Raw genomic sequence first — 16,358 nt, forward strand, 5'->3', positions numbered from 1 at the left:
CTCCTTTGTGGAATTAGCTTTAAAGCATTAAAATTTAAATTTTGAGATCACAATTGCTTAGTTGCTTCTGCTGTTTCATTTTATTTTTGCAACTCTTAATATTGATTTTTTTTCCTTATTACTGAGGGGAGCATGCAAAAAGCAACTTTTAAGCTGTAGCACTGCACTGAAATTACTCTAATCAGCATTTTTTGTTTGTTTTACCCTGAAAGTAAGTCATGTGGGCATTCCAAAATGGGGAATAGAGGAAAGAGAGGACAGTAAAAGACCTTTTTAAAAGATAAATCAATCTGAAGTAGCCTTTGTCCTCCTCCTTGCCTCCCTACCTGTGCTGACACTGAGAAATGCATCTGTGGGGCTCAATCTCAGATCCTGAACAGACTCTGTTGTACTGCAGAACAAGCAGCCCAGCTCTGCTTTCTCTGCCTCTGAGCTGCTGGGCTTTGGCTGGTGTGTGTGTGCTGTAATACCAGACTGTTTTTTAGACTAGCACTTTGTAAGTGGCTGGCTCTGTTGTACAAAGAGGAAAATTAAAGAGTGGTTTGCACTGAAACTGGGTTCTGTTGTATTTTCAGCTTTCATCACATGGCCTAGGACTGCTGGTTGTGGGGATGCCTGGTGCTCTAGGAGAAATTTGGGCTGGGGGAGGGTGAGTCCTGCAGAGCCAGGGGATTTGGGAGAAAATCAGCTCTTGAGGGCACAGCTCTGCACAGCTGAGGGTTTGCTGTGCTCCAGGGTTCCTTTTCTCCCTGCAGTGCTGGGTTGGTGGTACCTGGTGCTCTGGCAAAGCTGTCCTTGCTTTTTTGTGGCACTGGGCAGCCTCAGCTATGATTTCATCCTTCGTCTTCCTCTGCAGACCCCTGAGTGGTCCTGGCCTTCCTTCTGTCCATTTTCTCCAGGGGTAGCAGGGCTGCCTGTCACTACCAGTGAGGTGGCTGTCCTGCAGCCTCTGTGATTTCCTCCTCAAGGCAGCCTGAACACTTGTGAGAGCAGGCTGGAAAAAGCTGAGGAAGAGCAATGGCCTTTGTGGGATTGTCCAGTCCTGCAGGTCAAGGAGGGCTGTGAAACCCTGGTGAGGAGGTTTGAAGTCTTCATGCCAAAATTACAGTGTAAGAGCAGAGGAGCTTGATCTCAGCTGGAGCTCCTGAGGGTTATTGAGCCTTAATGTAGAACAGCAGCTGCTGACCTTTGCTGTGAAGAGGCTGGTCCCCAAAACATGGCATGAAACCCATCGTGGGAAGAAGGGAAAGCAAAGGGGCAGCTTCCCTGTTCACTGGGAAGATACTTGATGAGAACAGAAAGTCAGTGTCACAGTCCTGGCTCAGCTCCTGCTTTCAAGAGGATTTACACTTGCACCCTGAGAAAAAGATGCTCAGAATAAAGAAGGGTGGAAAAAAATAACAGCCAGAGTATGGAAGAGCTTCCTTTTACAAAGCATTTCTCTAGGTTGGGACTGTTCTGCCTGGGGAAGAGGTCTGAGGAGTTTCTACAGAGGGATAAGCCAGGAACAGTTGCTTCCTGTTCTCTACAGTGAAGGTGGGAAGCTTAAAGCATTTATTATCCCACCTGGCCTAGTAACAGCCAGGCACTCCAGCAAAACCCTGCTTGCAGGCAGGAGAGGCTGTGTGGGCACTCAGGTGCTTACAAATGGACTTGGGAAGGATTAAATTAATGGGGAAATAGTGTCTATGTGTGTCTGTGGGCTCAAATCAAACTGAGGGCACTGCAGTTCTGAACATGATGTTTTTATTTTAATTGCAGCCTTGCTAAAATACATTATATAGTTCTAGATAACAGATTTCTTTTCAAATAACTTTTACAAGAAGAGACAAAAGCATATTTTCAAATTCAGAAGATGGAGGTCTGAAGTTCTTCCTTAAACATGCCTTCAAAATGGAGGTCTTTTGCCATGAGCTCTTCTTCTACATCTTCTAAGGCCCACTGATGATCTGTCAATTCTAAGGCTTCCCATTCCGTCTGCATTGGCAGTGAACAGAAGTAGAGAAGGAAAAGCAACACAGGATTAGTTTGCCAAGAACTACACAAAGTGCTTGCTTTAAAAACTGCAACAAACTGATTTCTGTTAAAAACCTGGCAATCCTATCAACTCTCTGAGTGGTTTATGCTTAATTAGATGTTAGTTGCTCACTACAAATTGCATCACAGAAATTAGAAAAACTACATTATGTACTTTCTGCCAAGCCTCTAACCTTCTGGAACAGTCCATGGCTTCTACAGCAGCCAGTTCTGTTCTGGTGGGCCAAGTGCTTTCCAGTGATCTAATTCTTAGTTCATAGTTACATGATAGAAACAGGTATAAGAGGCCAAAAATTCTGCACTTGTCACAGACTTGTGCACAAAGCCTGCAACAAAACACGTCACATGATGCCCAGTGAGAGATTTGTATTTCTCGGCCAGAACACTTCTCCTGCAATATGGGCTTTTCCCCTTTTGTTTCTGCTGGAGCATGTAGTGGGTTTTGGTCCCTGCAAGGCTGAATTGGCAGAAATGCCGTGGAGAGCCAGTACTGGGTGGAAGTGGAGTCAGTGCTGGCTGGAATTGCACCTCAGTGCTGAGTGTGGCAGGACAGCCAGTGCTCCAGCATTGCTGCCAACTGCAGCCATCCTCTTCCCTGGCTGAGCCTCTGCCTGGGTAGTGTGGGATTTTTAACCAGGAAGGTTACTGAAAAAATACTGCAGGAGCAGACCATCCCAACTTCCCAGGCAGCAGATGATGTGTAGTTAAACCTCTTCTACAGTACACAAAATCAGAAACCAGGTCTGTCTTTCATGCATACACCTGGACATAAAAACTGCCTGTGAAAGGTAGAGGCAGTCTAACATGCCAGTGCCTATGGAAAGTGCTTTAGGAGAACTTGAGGACAATAAATTCCTCATGGATTTTCCACTGAACCGACTGACTTACTTGATTTTCTTACCCAAGTTTGATCAGGTGCCTGCTGGACTCATGCTCAGCTGCACTATTAACACAACTTTTGGAGAGCCAGCTTCTGCTTTGAACTATACCTCAAGGTAAAAAAAACCCCTTCCTCAGCACAAGCAGAGGATGGGACATAAATTCAGCTTTTGTACCAGCAATGACTGATCTGTCAGGTTTACTTCAGGGTATCTGGGCTCTGCCAGACCCAGAGCAACTCCCACAGCCTTCAGAAGCTGTCAGCTCTAATTTTAGGAACAGGAATCCAGAGCACTTCCCTTACTCAACACATGGAGATGAGTTACATGCAGCTTACAACCCTGCAGGCTCACACAAGCAGGAGTGCAGGTGGCAATACTGTACCTTAAATGCTTTGTTAGTATCTGCTGGCATGGCCATTGCTGCTCCTGTCATTTGTTCTTGCATCACCCTGGACTGGTCTGCAGCTGCAAATGAGAAATGAGAGGTTGATTTCTGTGCTATCAAACAGCATTCCCTGGAGCTTGGTGCAATTGGGAAGATGAGAACATTGCAGCAACAGCCAGAATGCAACACTGCTGTGCCAGGAGTCCTCACAAGACATCTTGCTCCCAGCTGCTCTGTCTTAGCCAGATTTACATAAAATATGCAGAAAAATTGAAGAAAGTAGTTTTCTATTCCTAGTGCACATCTTTCCTGCCCCACATCTAACATTAGGAAATCTCTGCAGTTTTCCTTAAAACCAATACTTGCTAGAAATAAAACAAACCCGAGTCCAAAACCTTTGCACTGATTTGATGAGAAAGCAAGCCTGGGCTAAAACAATGGAAGTTTATGAGCCAGTGGCTGGTGCAGGAGATGTGGGTACTTGCTGCAGGTGACACCAAACCTGGCCCATGGACAGTAAGTAACCTCACAGAAACGAGAGAAGAATTCAGGAGCTTCTTGGCTGGAAACTCAGAAATCTTTTCCCCAGCCTCCCTCAGACAACATCCCATGGAAGGGGCAGCCAGTTCCCAGAAATAGCAAGTGCCTTACCATTATCTTGGCCCAGGATGAGAGTATAAATGCTTCTGAGTCCAAACACATTCAAGAAGTACCAGGAAGCAGAGCTCACCCTGACAAATCAGAACAAGCACAGTTGTTGTCAGTTCAAAGCTGGCTCATGACCTCATTCCAGCAGCACACACAGACCATCCAAGGGCTATTACACACTCAACATTTTCCAAGTGGAACTGGACCTTGCTTGCTGAGGACAGGGCTTACCAGGATGCATCCAAAGTGAGCAGCTCAATTCCCTGCTGCAGCATTGGCTTAAAACGCAGCGTCAGGGGAAACGGGACCTTTGCTGCAGGGTAAAGGAAAAAAGAGAGCTCAGTTTCACAAAGTGACTCTGCATGATTGAAAAGCACAGGGCAAAGTGAGCAGGTAGTTCTTTTATTACATCTAATGTAGTCTGAGTGCAATGTGTACAACTTGGATTTCTGAAAAAGCTCCAGTTCTGTATTCATTTTAATATGAAAAGACTTTCTGAAATTTAATCAGATGGCCAAACCCTCACAGGTGTTACTTCAGTGACTGTGAAGGGGAATGTCCCTTGTTAAAGAAACATTAACAGTATAGGAAAAAAACCCCCAGAATTATGAATTTAAGTAAGTGTTTTTGATGTGTACACTCCACACAGTAACCAATTCTCTGGACAGGTTCAGAGGAAAATCCCTGTATCAACCTGAATTTCAGGCAGTTTTAATAAAACACTGGTTTTGTCACTACATTGTTCCCAAGTACATGAGCTATTTTCTTTGAGACCATGACCAACACTCAGAAAACAATTTGCACTCTTTGCAATGGGACAGGCAAATCTGTGCAGTTTGTGGAGTGAGAGCAGCAGTGCCACAAGCCAAATTTATGCTGCTTCCAACTGAGTGCTCTCAAGTCCAGGAGCAAACCTCTGATGCAGCTCAGACCTCAAGGTCATCCTCAGAAACAACCAAACCCATGTCACTCCAGACACTTACTTGTGACAAATCCTGAAAATGTCATGTTGATCCAACCACCAATGAGGATCATAGGCAGAACATTGGTTACATTCCCTTTCATCATATCTGTCAGCATGGTAGGATCTGCAAGTCACAGATGGGATGTGAAGCAGCACACATCACAATAAAGAGAAACAAGTCATTACATGCCAGATAATTTAATTAAGAAACTGCACGAGACAACACTCCTATCCCAGTATCTACAATTTCCCATTGCTGACAATGCTTTGCGAAGTGAGATGAGCAGCCAGTGGTGGCTGCTGCCACAGAGGTGTTGTGTGCTGTGCTGTGCCTGACCCCAGCCCTTGCCCCAGCTCTCTGAACTTGCCTGACCCCTCTGGGAGCTGACCTGGGTAGAGGAAGGACCAGCTCCTATTTTGCTGTATACATTAGTTAAATTAAATCACTTTAGAGAACACCCTCTGGGAGCTGGAGCAAAACACTGGCACAAGGAGATGAGAGCAGGATTCCCACTCCTGGCCACCCTGAGGAGCTCAGGTCTCCTGAGATGCTGCAAGCAGCTCAAGGCTGAAGTTAAGCAACATGAAACAATCTAATGTTTTTGTTATTCAAGAGAGGGATCTCACTCACACTGCAAAGGTGATTCACCTTCCACCCTTGGCAGACACTGGCAGGTTTTTCTACCTGGCTGCATTTTGGGTACCTTAACATACCTGTCATTGGAGAAGGAGGCACTACCTTTCTTTTTGTTTTCTTAAAAAATCCATCCTCGGGGTTATTAAAAAAATATTTCCGGGACAGGAAGGACTGAAAGCAGAGAAAGACAATGCCAACACCATAAGAAGTGAAAGGACAGAAGCATTAGTTCTTGCTCAGACATTCAGACACCTCGTGAGTTCTTTCACAACACATCTTCCTGGGATAGGTGCCTCACTGCCCATGTGTGCTAAAGCTCCTCATATTTTTCTGCATCCAGAGTACCAGATCTCTGGCTTTCTAAAATTCTTAAAAGTAATTATAAGAATTCTCTGAAGAGAAACCCATGTTAATTAAAGAGCTTTTGGTGTTTTGTGCAAATTCTTTGTGCTGGTGGAGCACCAGTACTGATACATGGAACGTTTTCACTCACCCAACTGACCCCTGGTACCAACAGAGCCAACATGAGCGACACATTTTGAGTTTAGCAAACATTTCAGCTGACATTGTGTGACCACCAGGTTATCCCAAGCTAGCACTGCATCCCTGTGTGCTTGCTGGCAGGTACTAAACCCAGCAGTTTGGAGGCACATCTCATATCAGCATGCAGTTAAAACATCGAGCAGTGACAGCTAACACAAATGTCAAGGAAGAGACATACACGGCGGTGCTGTGTCCGGGATTCCTAGGAATCTGCTCTGGCCCAGGGTGAGCCTGCAGCGCCCGACCCCGCGGGCCCCTGTGGGCGCAGCTCCCCCGCGGCTCCGCCCGGACCCAGCCCGCGCTCGGCGCTCCTTCCCAGCCATCCCCGGCCGCGCCGGTCCGTACCTGCTTTGGAATGTATTTTCCATTTTCCCGAAGGACTCTGCTCCGGATCAGGACTTGGCTGGAAGAGAGACACGCGGCGTTAGCGGCCGGGCCGGGCCGTGCCGGGCGGGGGGAGCGGGGCGGGCCCTGACCTGTCGGACACCTGCTCCTGCGTGAGGCGCTTGTCGCTCTGCAGCAGGATGGACACGTAGTGCCGGATCATGCCCACGAAGAACGTGATGAAGACGATGGGCAGCACCACCCACAGCCGGATGTTGGAGTCCAGCAGCAGCTCGGGCTCGCTCATCGCGGCGGCGCCGCCTCGGGCCCGGCTCCGGCCGACACCGGGCCGCCGCCGCACGCCCCGCTTCCGCTTCCGGGCCCGGCACCGGCACCGGCCCTTCCGCCGCCGGCGGAACGGCGTCAGCGCGCGCTGCTGGCGGGAAACTCGAGCGCGGGTGGCGGGAGCGGCGTGAGGGGACAGCGACGTGAGGGGACAGCAGAGTGTGGGGACAGCCGAGTGAGGGGACAGCGACGTGAGGGGACAGCGGCGTGCCCTGCCCTGCCCTGTCCTGCTCGGAGAGGACGGGAGGAGAGCTCGGCTCGGCTCGGCTCGGCTCAGGTGAGCTGGGCCGGGCTGGGGAGGTGGGACGGCCGCCTGAGGCACTGCCCAGCTGTGGCAGCAGGTGCGATGGAGAGCGGCCAGCCTGAGCCTGGCGGGGCTGTGGGTGCCCCTCGCACCCAGAACAGAATCCCAGCGGTGCTGGGGCTGGAAGGGAGCTCTGCTCGCCCAGTCCAACCCCCTGCCAAGGCAGGGTCACCCAGGGCAGGTGACACGGGAGGGGGCCCGGGTGGATTGGGAGTGTCTGCAGGGATGGAAAGTCAGCGCCTTCCCCGGGCAGCTGTGCCAGTGCTCTGCCATCCACAACCTAAAGGAGATTTTGCTCGTGTCAAAGGGAAACTTCTCGTGTTTTAGTTTTGGTTGTTGCTCATTATCTCATCACTTGGCACCACTGAAGAGAGTCGGGCACCATTTCCTTGGCACCCATCTTTCAGATATTTATACACCTGAAACAGCTGTGAAAGGCTCATTGCATTTTTGGTTTTAGACTGTTCTGCTTCCATGCTGATATTTTAAGTAACTCATTTTAGCAGCCTTTGCCAAGCAGCTGAAATTTAGTGTGAGATGTGCACACTTATTTTCTTAATAACCTTTAAGTTTTTAGGGTGAGTCAAGTTTTTTTTTTTTAATTTTTACTCGTTGCCACCCCCCGAAAGAGGATGGGTGAGATGGAGGTTTGTGCTGACAGAGCTCACTGGCTATGATTCGTGGCTAGGGACATGAACAGGGTCACTTAATGTGTTTGGGCTCATGAGCACCCATCTGTGAATCCTCTTGCTTTGTCCAGGCATGTGGAGAGGGTCTTGAGTTTAGCTCAGTGGATCCAATCTGGATCCTCATACTTGCTCACTTTAATTTGCCATTTCATTTGCCTGGTGTCTGAATGAAAGGCCAAGCCTTGTTTTATGAGGAACTGAATTTTAGAAAAAGGGATGTATTGTGCTATTTAAATATGACAAACTCTAAAATTTCAACCTGCACAGCAGAAGAATGTGGTGTGATATTGGTTACCCAGGCAATCTGTCTTTCTTTGAGCACTCTCAATTTCTGTCACGTTCCCTTTTGCTATTCACTAATACACAGATTTGCTTAAAAAAAGAGATGAAAAAAACACTTGTCTTTTTCCTGCATTTTTTTTAGGCAACAACAAAGGTTTTGTTACCATGGTTTCAAAAAGGAAATTGTCAAAAGTTGATGCTTCTGAAGAGAGCTGCAAGACAGACTTGCCAAGTAGGTGCTTGGGTATCATCTTAGTGGGGTGGAGACCCTTGAATGAAGGCAGCAGCTCCCAAGCAGGGGCAGGGCCAAAATGGCAGTTTTGATAATGCTGATTGTTAATGACATTGCTGATTTTTTATGTATTTGATGCAGCATATCTTGTTTTCTCAGAAACCAAGAAGTCACGGAGTTCTGATAAGGAAAATGCTTCTGCCTTCTGTGGACTGGAGAATGAGGGAGTCTTTGAAGAGCTCCTCAGGACATCAGGAATTGTGCTGAAAGCTGGGGAGGGACAGAATGAAATAGGTATGAGTTCAACATTTGCTGTTTCTGATTTAGATCAAAACCTGCAAGGATGGATAGTACAAAGCAATGATGTGTTTTACTTGCAGCACAAAAGTGCTTGAGCCAGCTTGTTTAAAAATTCAAGCAAATCCTCATTTGGCCTCTTATTTGTGTCATGCCTCTTGTTCTTGCTGAATTCAGTGCATCACCTAAACTCATTATTCCACCTCTTTGGGTGTATACCTGTTAAGTTTAAAGACTTCTGAAAGATCATTGGAGGTTTATAGAAAAATATGGGACTGCATCTGTGATTACAGTATTGAATTGCAGAGGCAGGAGCTCTGAAATGGGGAAACAAACGTGGCATTGTTGCCTTTCATTTCAGGCAAGGCCTTCAGGAATCCTGCATTCAGTGTCTTCAATGCTGCTCTCAGCCCTGACTAGAGAAAGCACAAGTGCTGATTCCACTCAGGCTTTTGCCAACTGGGCTTCTCAATAGAGCAAATGCAAAATGCTGGTGGATGGGCTTGAGAGCTTGTACTTGGTGTAGCTGTTATGATGTTGGATGGACAGACTGTGTCTCATTCCTTATGTCCTTTCTAAACTGTCTCCTTAGCTGTTGATCAAATAGCTTTCCAGAAGAAGCTCTGCCTGGCCCTGGAGAAGCACCCTGCTTACCCAGCTGTAAGTAACTTTGGCAGGAGCCACCTTTAAAGCTGTTTGCTGAGTAGGAAAATTTGCAAATGCAGCTGCCTGTCCCTGCTAGTCCCATACAAAAGCTGCAACACAGCAGCTTGTCTTGGATTTCTGTGGTTCAGATTTTCCAGTTCTCTTAGTATTGCTCTTCCAGTCTTTTAGTCCCACTGTTTTTCTGACTGTCAAAGTAATTTTCATCAGCAATATTATTCAATAGACAGAGACTCTTAGAGCAGACAAATCACTTGCATAGCTTTGTGGTAGAAGCTGGGTTTGGTTTTGTGTTGAGTGGGAGCTGGCAGCATTAACACTGCCATGATGTGGTGCTCCTCCCCAGACAGCAAGTCCAAGGTGAAAGTCCTGAGGCCAGTGGTTTGACCAAAAAACAAATGTTTTTTGGGTGCAGCCCCTGCCACATTATCTCAGCTGAACAGGAAGAAAGGCAAAGTCTTTTTAAATCAAAGTAAAATGTGAGTTACTTTGTAGAACAATCACTGTTTCCTCTGGAAATGGTCTAGACTAGCATTCATTTATTATCCTGCATTCCTTCCATCACAGTTTCTGTCTGCATTCCCTGCTTAGCTCTTCCTTCTAGCAAAATGCATCAACCATCAACTGCCAGCAAAATGCATCCTAAAGGACAGCAGCTGGCTGGATAACTTCTCTCTGCTTTGCAGGTTGTGAAGCAGTTCATCAGTGGCCTGGAATCTCACATCAAGGACAGGAACCAGTTCAAGAATTGCCTCTTGCCCTGCACTCCTGTACGGACTGAGGGGTCGAGGTAGAGAAAATGTGTTTTGCCTTCCCCCTCAGTCAGAGCCAGTCTCTGGTTATGTGCTGTGACATTGACCAGAGTGCAGCTAAAGGCTCCAAGTGCTGCACACCAAGGCAGGATGCCTGGTGTAATCCATTGCTGTTAATTAGCAGGGAGTTTGGAGGGTTAAGTCACAGAATTTGCTGTCTGCCCATGGCACACCTTGGGTTCTATGGCAGTTTATGGCAACAATCAAATACTATGAAGACAATTTGCCAGGACTGGTGAAGGTCAATTCCTTTTTGAGATTTTTTTTCCCCCCAGGAGATACAGCTTCATCACAGACTTTTACATTTCTAGTCTTGTAGAAAGTGACCTGGTTCAGAACTAAAGTGCAGTTGTAAATCTTTTTGTGTGTCTGTGATTACCATGTGCTACCTTAAGTCATTGTATGTAGTTTAAAAAAAAAAAAAAAAACAGTAATGGGAAGAGCTACAGCCTGTTCTCCCAGCATGTTTTTGTACACAACTGTGATGGAATCTTTCATCTTGCAGGAATCTGGTGCACTCATATTGTGAAAGCCTCATTAAACTGCTTCTTGGGATTAAGATCTTACAGGTATGGGAACCTTAGCTTGCTCTTTACAATGGTTTTGATTATAGGGAACATTTTGCTTACTTAAGTAAAGGATTAATAGAACAGGTTTTGAGGCAGGTGAGGCTGCATCTGGAATAGTCTCCAGTTTGTTGTAGGGACAAAGATGCTTAGGACCTGGGACACATGGCAGACAAACAGATAGAGGGGACTGGGTTTGTTCAGTTTTAGAAGAAGATTAAGGGAAATTTCATGGTCTTCACATACCTGGTTGCAAAGTGTAGGGAACACAGAGCCAGACTCTTCTCAAAGGTGGACAGGGGCAGAATGAGAAATGATGGCTCAGATCAACCATAGGAAATTCTGATGAGATACAATCACTTCCACTGTGGAGAAAGTTTATTTAAGTGTTAGATCTGGGCACTGTTTTCAGACTTATCTGAAATTGATGCTTTTGTTTTCTGTGTGGTGAAGAGCAGCTCAGGGTCTGAGAAAGAGGGGTTCATTGGCCCAGAGGAATTGTACATCCTGCCCATGTGGCCATATTCTGTTGGGTTATGTGGGTAGTTTATACCACCCTCTGAAAAGTGCTGTTCACTTCTTAGGCTGTGTGTCTCATTTCTAGCATTAGGCAAGAGATTTCTTATACAGGCAATCCTTTATTGAACCTTTCCATCATTTTATTCTCTGTGTATATTTCATCTTTCCTGAAAGGTCAGTTTTGGTGGTAGTACCACAGCACAACCAGTGAATCACCCTAACACTGTCTTTTTCCTTTCTTTTAGCCTGCTGTCATTACACTGTTGTTGGAAAAGATCCCCGAATTCTTTTTTGACATGTGAGTATAAACTGGCTTCTCCCTGCCTTGAAGTGAAATTTGTTTTGGACAATTACCAGCTGTTTGACTTCAGCTGTTACTTCAAATTTACCTGACTGGCAGTTTGCACTGATGTGAGTTTTTTTTCATACCTGTGTAAAATAATCTGACCTTAAATTTGTGAGTCCACAGAGCAGCAGACAAATTTCTAGCAGGTGAAATGCAGACATTGGGCATTGATTGATTGTGCTTTTCACAGCTACTGACACAAGCTTAGGAATTATTTTAGCAGAGGAGCTAGAGAGTGTCTCATCATTAAAAAAATAAGATGGAAGTGGCTGCTGGCAGAGTTTTAGGAGGCTGGGAGATGCAAACAGATCTCCTTTTAAAATTGCAAGTTGTGTTCAAACAAGGGAAATTGAAAGATCATCTCTTGGCTTTTGAATGTAGAACACCACAGTGAAGTGAGAGATCTTGAGGTGTAACACAGGCAAGACTTGACCACTTCATCTCTTCTTCCTGTGCCTGGATGCTCACTGCAGAGTTAGTGGGGCAGGCCAAGGGGCAGAAAGAAGCTGAGGCTGTTCCTGCTGCGGTTTTTGTTCCAGTGCTGAAATACAGGATACAAATGCTGCACAGGGGTTAGTCCCAGAAATTGTCTCAGACTGAAATCTTGTTTGAGGAGGGTTTAACATAGACAGTGACAAGTTCTGAGCTGTTTTCACCCAAGAATTCTAAAGGATCTTGGATGTAAAAGTGATAAGTTGTTAATTGTGCTGTGAATCCTGTGGGAATTCTGAAAAATGGATGTTGTTATACTTGTCTCCTATCAAACTGTAAGAAGAGTGAAGTTCTTTCTATGCATTAGTGACCAGTTAAGAATGGGGTAAGTTGGTCTTGCTGAGCAGCAGCAGAGCTCTGGAGTCTGTAGGTCTGACTAAGCTGTGTATCCTTTCCTGCTGTTTCAGTGTGGGCACCTTTGGAACAAATTTCCCCCGGCTCATCATCAATCAGTTTAAGTGGCTTGACAGGCTCCTTGACAGCCAGGTGAGTGCCAGAGGTGCAATCACATGGATGCTTTTCCAAACAGCTTCTGGAATGCCTCTCAGGTGGGATTCGATTGAATTATTGTGCTGCTGAGAACTGATGCTGTTTTTGTATTCACATGCTGAAGGAGAGATTTAATATTTTTGTTTTGTTATGTTTGCCTTGAGTGACATCTGAACATCTTTTAGTATTTTTCTTTTTTCCTTGCTCTAAGTCTTCTTTTACATAAATTTCTATCTGTTGCATGTGTATTCACACAGATGACCCCATTTTAAAGCTGTTGTTGGCAGGAAGCTATAATCCCCCCTTGTTTAATTTTAACAAGGTACTGAATACTTGCAAGCGTGTGGGGATGAATTCTCTGTTCCTGCTCTGGTGATTCTTTTCCTTCTTTCCCTAATTCATTTGGTCTCTGGGTTACTCTCTCCTGGAGTACTAAACACTGGGAAGCTTGTTGTGTTTCCCAGTTTCCTCTGCTCATCAAGTTCATTATATCCTAGCTGTAAAAAATATCATTGTTCCACAAAAATCTATATTCTGCTTCATGATGTCAGCAGGACAATGAGTTAAGGGACAGTTGGCACAAACTCAGGCAGATGTTGCACTGAGGGACCTTAGATGCATAATATTGTTGTGCTGAGAGATTTGTGCATTTCACCAGTGCTCCTCTTGTCTGCAGGATCTGGTCAGGAAGTTAATGCAGATGGTTAGTGTCTCTCCAGTACCAATCCAGCATGATATTATCACCAGTCTACCTGAGATCCTGGAGGATTCCCAGCAAAGTGAGGTTGCCAGAGAGCTCAGGTATGGATGATTTGTTGGGAGGGTTTGTTTTGTTTTGTTTTTTCCCCCTTGCACTTAGCAGAAAAGGACAAGATGCATTAATGCAGGTTGACTGAAGTATTAGGACAGCACTGTGTTCCTGTTAACTGCAGCATCTGGGGACACCTACCACTGTCTTAGGACATTCCATTTGTACTGTTATGCTCCTAAAGAGAGCACAGGCAATCCAAAAAAAGATATTGCATTTAGACAATGCTCCAAAACTGCTTTTATCTAAATCATTATTGAAGTCTTGACTACCTGGAGACAGCACAGGTAGCATCCAGTTAAGTACTCACTACTTCTGCTGGATAGTCTATGATCAGTCACTTGGATATTACTACTGACAGCTTCTGATTTGCCTTGGATTCTGCTGTGGTAAGGATCAACATGGTTTTTATTAATAAAGAAAACCCCAGACCCACAACACAGTAAATGTGTGCCTGAAACAGAACTTTCTGGCTATTTTATATACTTTTCTCAAGCATGTTTACTGATCCAAACAACTGGGGAACCTAGTGCCAAGAGTTACCCTCCCAGGGAGAACTGTCATAGACTAGTCTTTACATCTGTCTTTTTAAATAATGTATTCATTTTACACAATAATTTGAGTAGTCTAAGTGTTTGTAATTCTTATTATTGCACAGATCACTTACATTTATGCTGGTGTTAATTACCTTTTCAAACCTGTGATCACTGTTGCAGATTATTACTGCAAGCAGTGCATCCTATTCCTTGTACCCTCTCAAATGGTGATTTTGTCTTCATTCTGTTTATTGCCTCAGCTTCTAAATAAAATAACTCCACACATTTTTCCTATGCTAATCAAACTCCTTAGACTTCTCTTTTCTCTGTTTGTGTGTTTTGAAAGCTGAGATCCAAACAGTATCAGCAAGGCATACTTATTTCCATATTCTCCACAGCCTCTTCCCATTTCTGATGCAGAAAACAACTCATTGCTTCTAATGAATTAGGGAGCACAGACAGACTTACCAGAATGCTGCAGATTAGCTGATTTTCAACTAACAAAATTTAAGTACAACTTCTTACTAGAGAAAGTTGTACTTCACAGTAAGAAACTGTGATGTCAGCCAAGAATGATTACATGAGTTTTGGGAAAGTCCATGAGGCTGTTAAAGACAGGTGCAGTTCTTACATGAGGAGTAATAATTTAGAGAACAAGTTTTCCATAAGGCCAGTGGCATATGTTGTCAGTTTCAGAGAATTTTTTTTTTTGCAGTAACCACAAAAACTACTGGAATCCTACAATACACTAACGATACCTTCTTGGTTTTGTTAAGAGACCCTTTGTTTTCTTTTCCCTGTGTACCAGCTGCTTGCTGAAGCAGGGCAGACGGCTGACAGTGCCAATCCTGGACGCTCTTTCTCGTCTGGATCTTGATGCAGAACTCGTGGCTGAGGTGAGAGCTTTTACTGAGCACTTCAGCAGACCCCAGCCCCTGCTTAGCAACACGAGAGCTGGAGCTGCTTCTTCATTCCCAGTATTTTGCTAAATCTGACTCCTGTAGGCTTTCAAAAGTCCTGAGCTCCTGAAGTTGGAAAGAGGCCAGAAGCTAAACATGGTTTTGAAACATGAGGGGTTCAGCAAAGAGCAGAGAGTTTTCTGAATTCTTACTGTAGCAGCCAGGAATTCCAATCACAGCTGTTTTAGCAAATGCAGAAGCACTTTGTCCATCTGCAGTAATTTTTTGCTGCCTGTCTTAAACCTTATTGTCAATATTTAATCTTTTTTAAGTACAGTGACCAACTAGACTGTTATATTCTAAAGGAAAGGCAGATTGGTGATTAAATAATTAAATAGGTTATCTCTGCAGAGTGCTGAGAAAGGAGAAGAGACGATGATGTGCCTTGTGCCTTTTGGATATGTTGCATTGCTGCACTTTTTGGAGTTGGTCTTCTTATGAATAAAATAAAATCAGTTCATTTGAGTGCATAAATAGTGTTTTACATAGTCCCAAAAGGCTGGTGCTGCATAGCAGGCTGCACATCCTCCATGTTTTTCCCTTTTGAAAGCCAGTTATGAAATGGTGGAACCAAGCTCTTCCTGTTGAAGAGTGATAAGGGTCAGTGGCCAAAACAAGGGGTTTAGGATTGACATTTGGAAAAACTAGTTAGGGTCTGCAGCATTGACATAAATTATCAAAGAGGTGGCAGAGATTGGAGGTTTTCTCCATCCTTCGAGACTCAGCAAAGCCAAGGTGAATCTGATCTGGTACTGACAATATTCCTGCTCTGAGCAGAAGGCTGGACTGTAATTCTCCAAGGGTTCCTTCCCACTAGCACAGCTATATTTCTGTGGTGTCTTCCAGCTGATGGAGTCTTGCTCTCTCCTCAGGTGCGACAGTCTGCCATGACCATTGTGCCCTCTGTAAAACTGGAAGATTTGCCTGTAGTAGTAAAATTCATCCTCCAAAATGTCAAGGCAGCAGATGCAGTAGAGGTACAGTATCTTTTTCACAATGAAGTGTGTGTTTTCCACACCAGTGTGTGTTTTAACAGAGGGAAGTTGCTTCACACACAGAGCTGTATGTTTTTAATGTTTTCAAGTAAAATTTTAATATTACCAGGGATCAAAGCCAGCCTTGCTGAGCCATCAAACACACTTGTTTCATATGTTGAGAAAGCCTCAGCCTAAGCCAAATGAGGTTTGTGATCTGCCCAAACCATTCAGGGAGACCCCTGTAAAAAAGTGTGCCTATGACATGGAAGCCAGTCTGTGCTGGTACACTGCATTTGAACAGCAGTTACATTGGTAAACTTGCATGTCCCAGGATTCCTGAGGCTGTCATGTATCTTGCTCAGCTGCTAAACAGAACAAAAACAGTTCACAGCAATGTAAAGCAGATATAGGTGGGAATTGCACAGAGTAGGTCTTAAAAAATCCTGTCTTTTGTATGACATACAGATGAAGAGAAAAATATTGCTGGTTCATTTTCTAAGTTAAAAAAATTCAATTTGGGCATGATTAAATACTTGTGAATTTTTACAAATATATGAGTTTTGATTTGTAATTTTAGTGTTATTATGGGAAATTGTTTTATTTTCCTCAGCTTTTTCTGTTCT

General features: G+C 44.7%; 2 protein-coding genes across 3 annotated transcripts in view; one reads left to right on the forward strand and one right to left on the reverse strand.

Moving 5' to 3' along the window:
* Positions 1–1,729: 1,729 nt before the first annotated feature.
* Positions 1,730–6,798, reverse strand: EMC3 (ER membrane protein complex subunit 3). Its single transcript, XM_064432536.1, has 8 exons — positions 6,572–6,798; positions 6,441–6,498; positions 5,630–5,723; positions 4,935–5,039; positions 4,183–4,264; positions 3,955–4,034; positions 3,301–3,383; positions 1,730–1,977 (listed from the first exon to the last, which is right to left on the reverse strand). The coding sequence occupies exons 1-8, from the start codon at positions 6,724–6,726 to the stop codon at positions 1,849–1,851; spliced, it is 786 nt and encodes a 261-aa protein (XP_064288606.1). The 5' UTR covers positions 6,727–6,798; the 3' UTR covers positions 1,730–1,848.
* A 194-nt stretch (positions 6,799–6,992) lies between these two features.
* Positions 6,993–16,358, forward strand: part of FANCD2 (FA complementation group D2) — a 34,749-nt gene continuing 25,383 nt past the window's right edge. Inside the window, exons 1-11 of one of the 2 annotated variants that reach the window (XM_064432522.1) lie at positions 6,993–7,041; positions 8,182–8,271; positions 8,431–8,565; positions 9,161–9,228; positions 9,918–10,021; positions 10,549–10,612; positions 11,374–11,426; positions 12,374–12,452; positions 13,132–13,256; positions 14,608–14,695; positions 15,631–15,735. In XM_064432522.1, coding sequence (XP_064288592.1) covers positions 8,205–8,271; positions 8,431–8,565; positions 9,161–9,228; positions 9,918–10,021; positions 10,549–10,612; positions 11,374–11,426; positions 12,374–12,452; positions 13,132–13,256; positions 14,608–14,695; positions 15,631–15,735 — 888 coding nt within the window. In that variant the 5' untranslated portion in view covers positions 6,993–7,041; positions 8,182–8,204. Of the gene's footprint in view, positions 7,042–7,470; positions 7,647–8,181; positions 8,272–8,430; positions 8,566–9,160; positions 9,229–9,917; positions 10,022–10,548; positions 10,613–11,373; positions 11,427–12,373; positions 12,453–13,131; positions 13,257–14,607; positions 14,696–15,630; positions 15,736–16,358 lie in introns of those variants that run through there. The other variant, XM_064432523.1, reaches the window with a different exon arrangement.

Source organism: Passer domesticus, chromosome 9 (genome assembly GCF_036417665.1).
Source record: "Passer domesticus isolate bPasDom1 chromosome 9, bPasDom1.hap1, whole genome shotgun sequence".
Classification (NCBI taxonomy): domain Eukaryota; kingdom Metazoa; phylum Chordata; class Aves; order Passeriformes; family Passeridae; genus Passer; species Passer domesticus.

Coding starts and splice junctions, on each gene's coding strand:
- EMC3 (XM_064432536.1), bottom strand. CDS start 6,726: ATGAGCGAGCCCGAGCTGCTGCTGGACTCCAACATCCGGCTGTGGGTG. Junction 3,384..3,954: donor CATCCTGGGCCAAGATAATG/GTAAGGCACTTG, acceptor TCTCATTTGCAG/CTGCAGACCAGTCCAGGGTG. Junction 1,978..3,300: donor ATACTAACAAAGCATTTAAG/GTACAGTATTGC, acceptor CTGCCAATGCAG/ACGGAATGGGAAGCCTTAGA.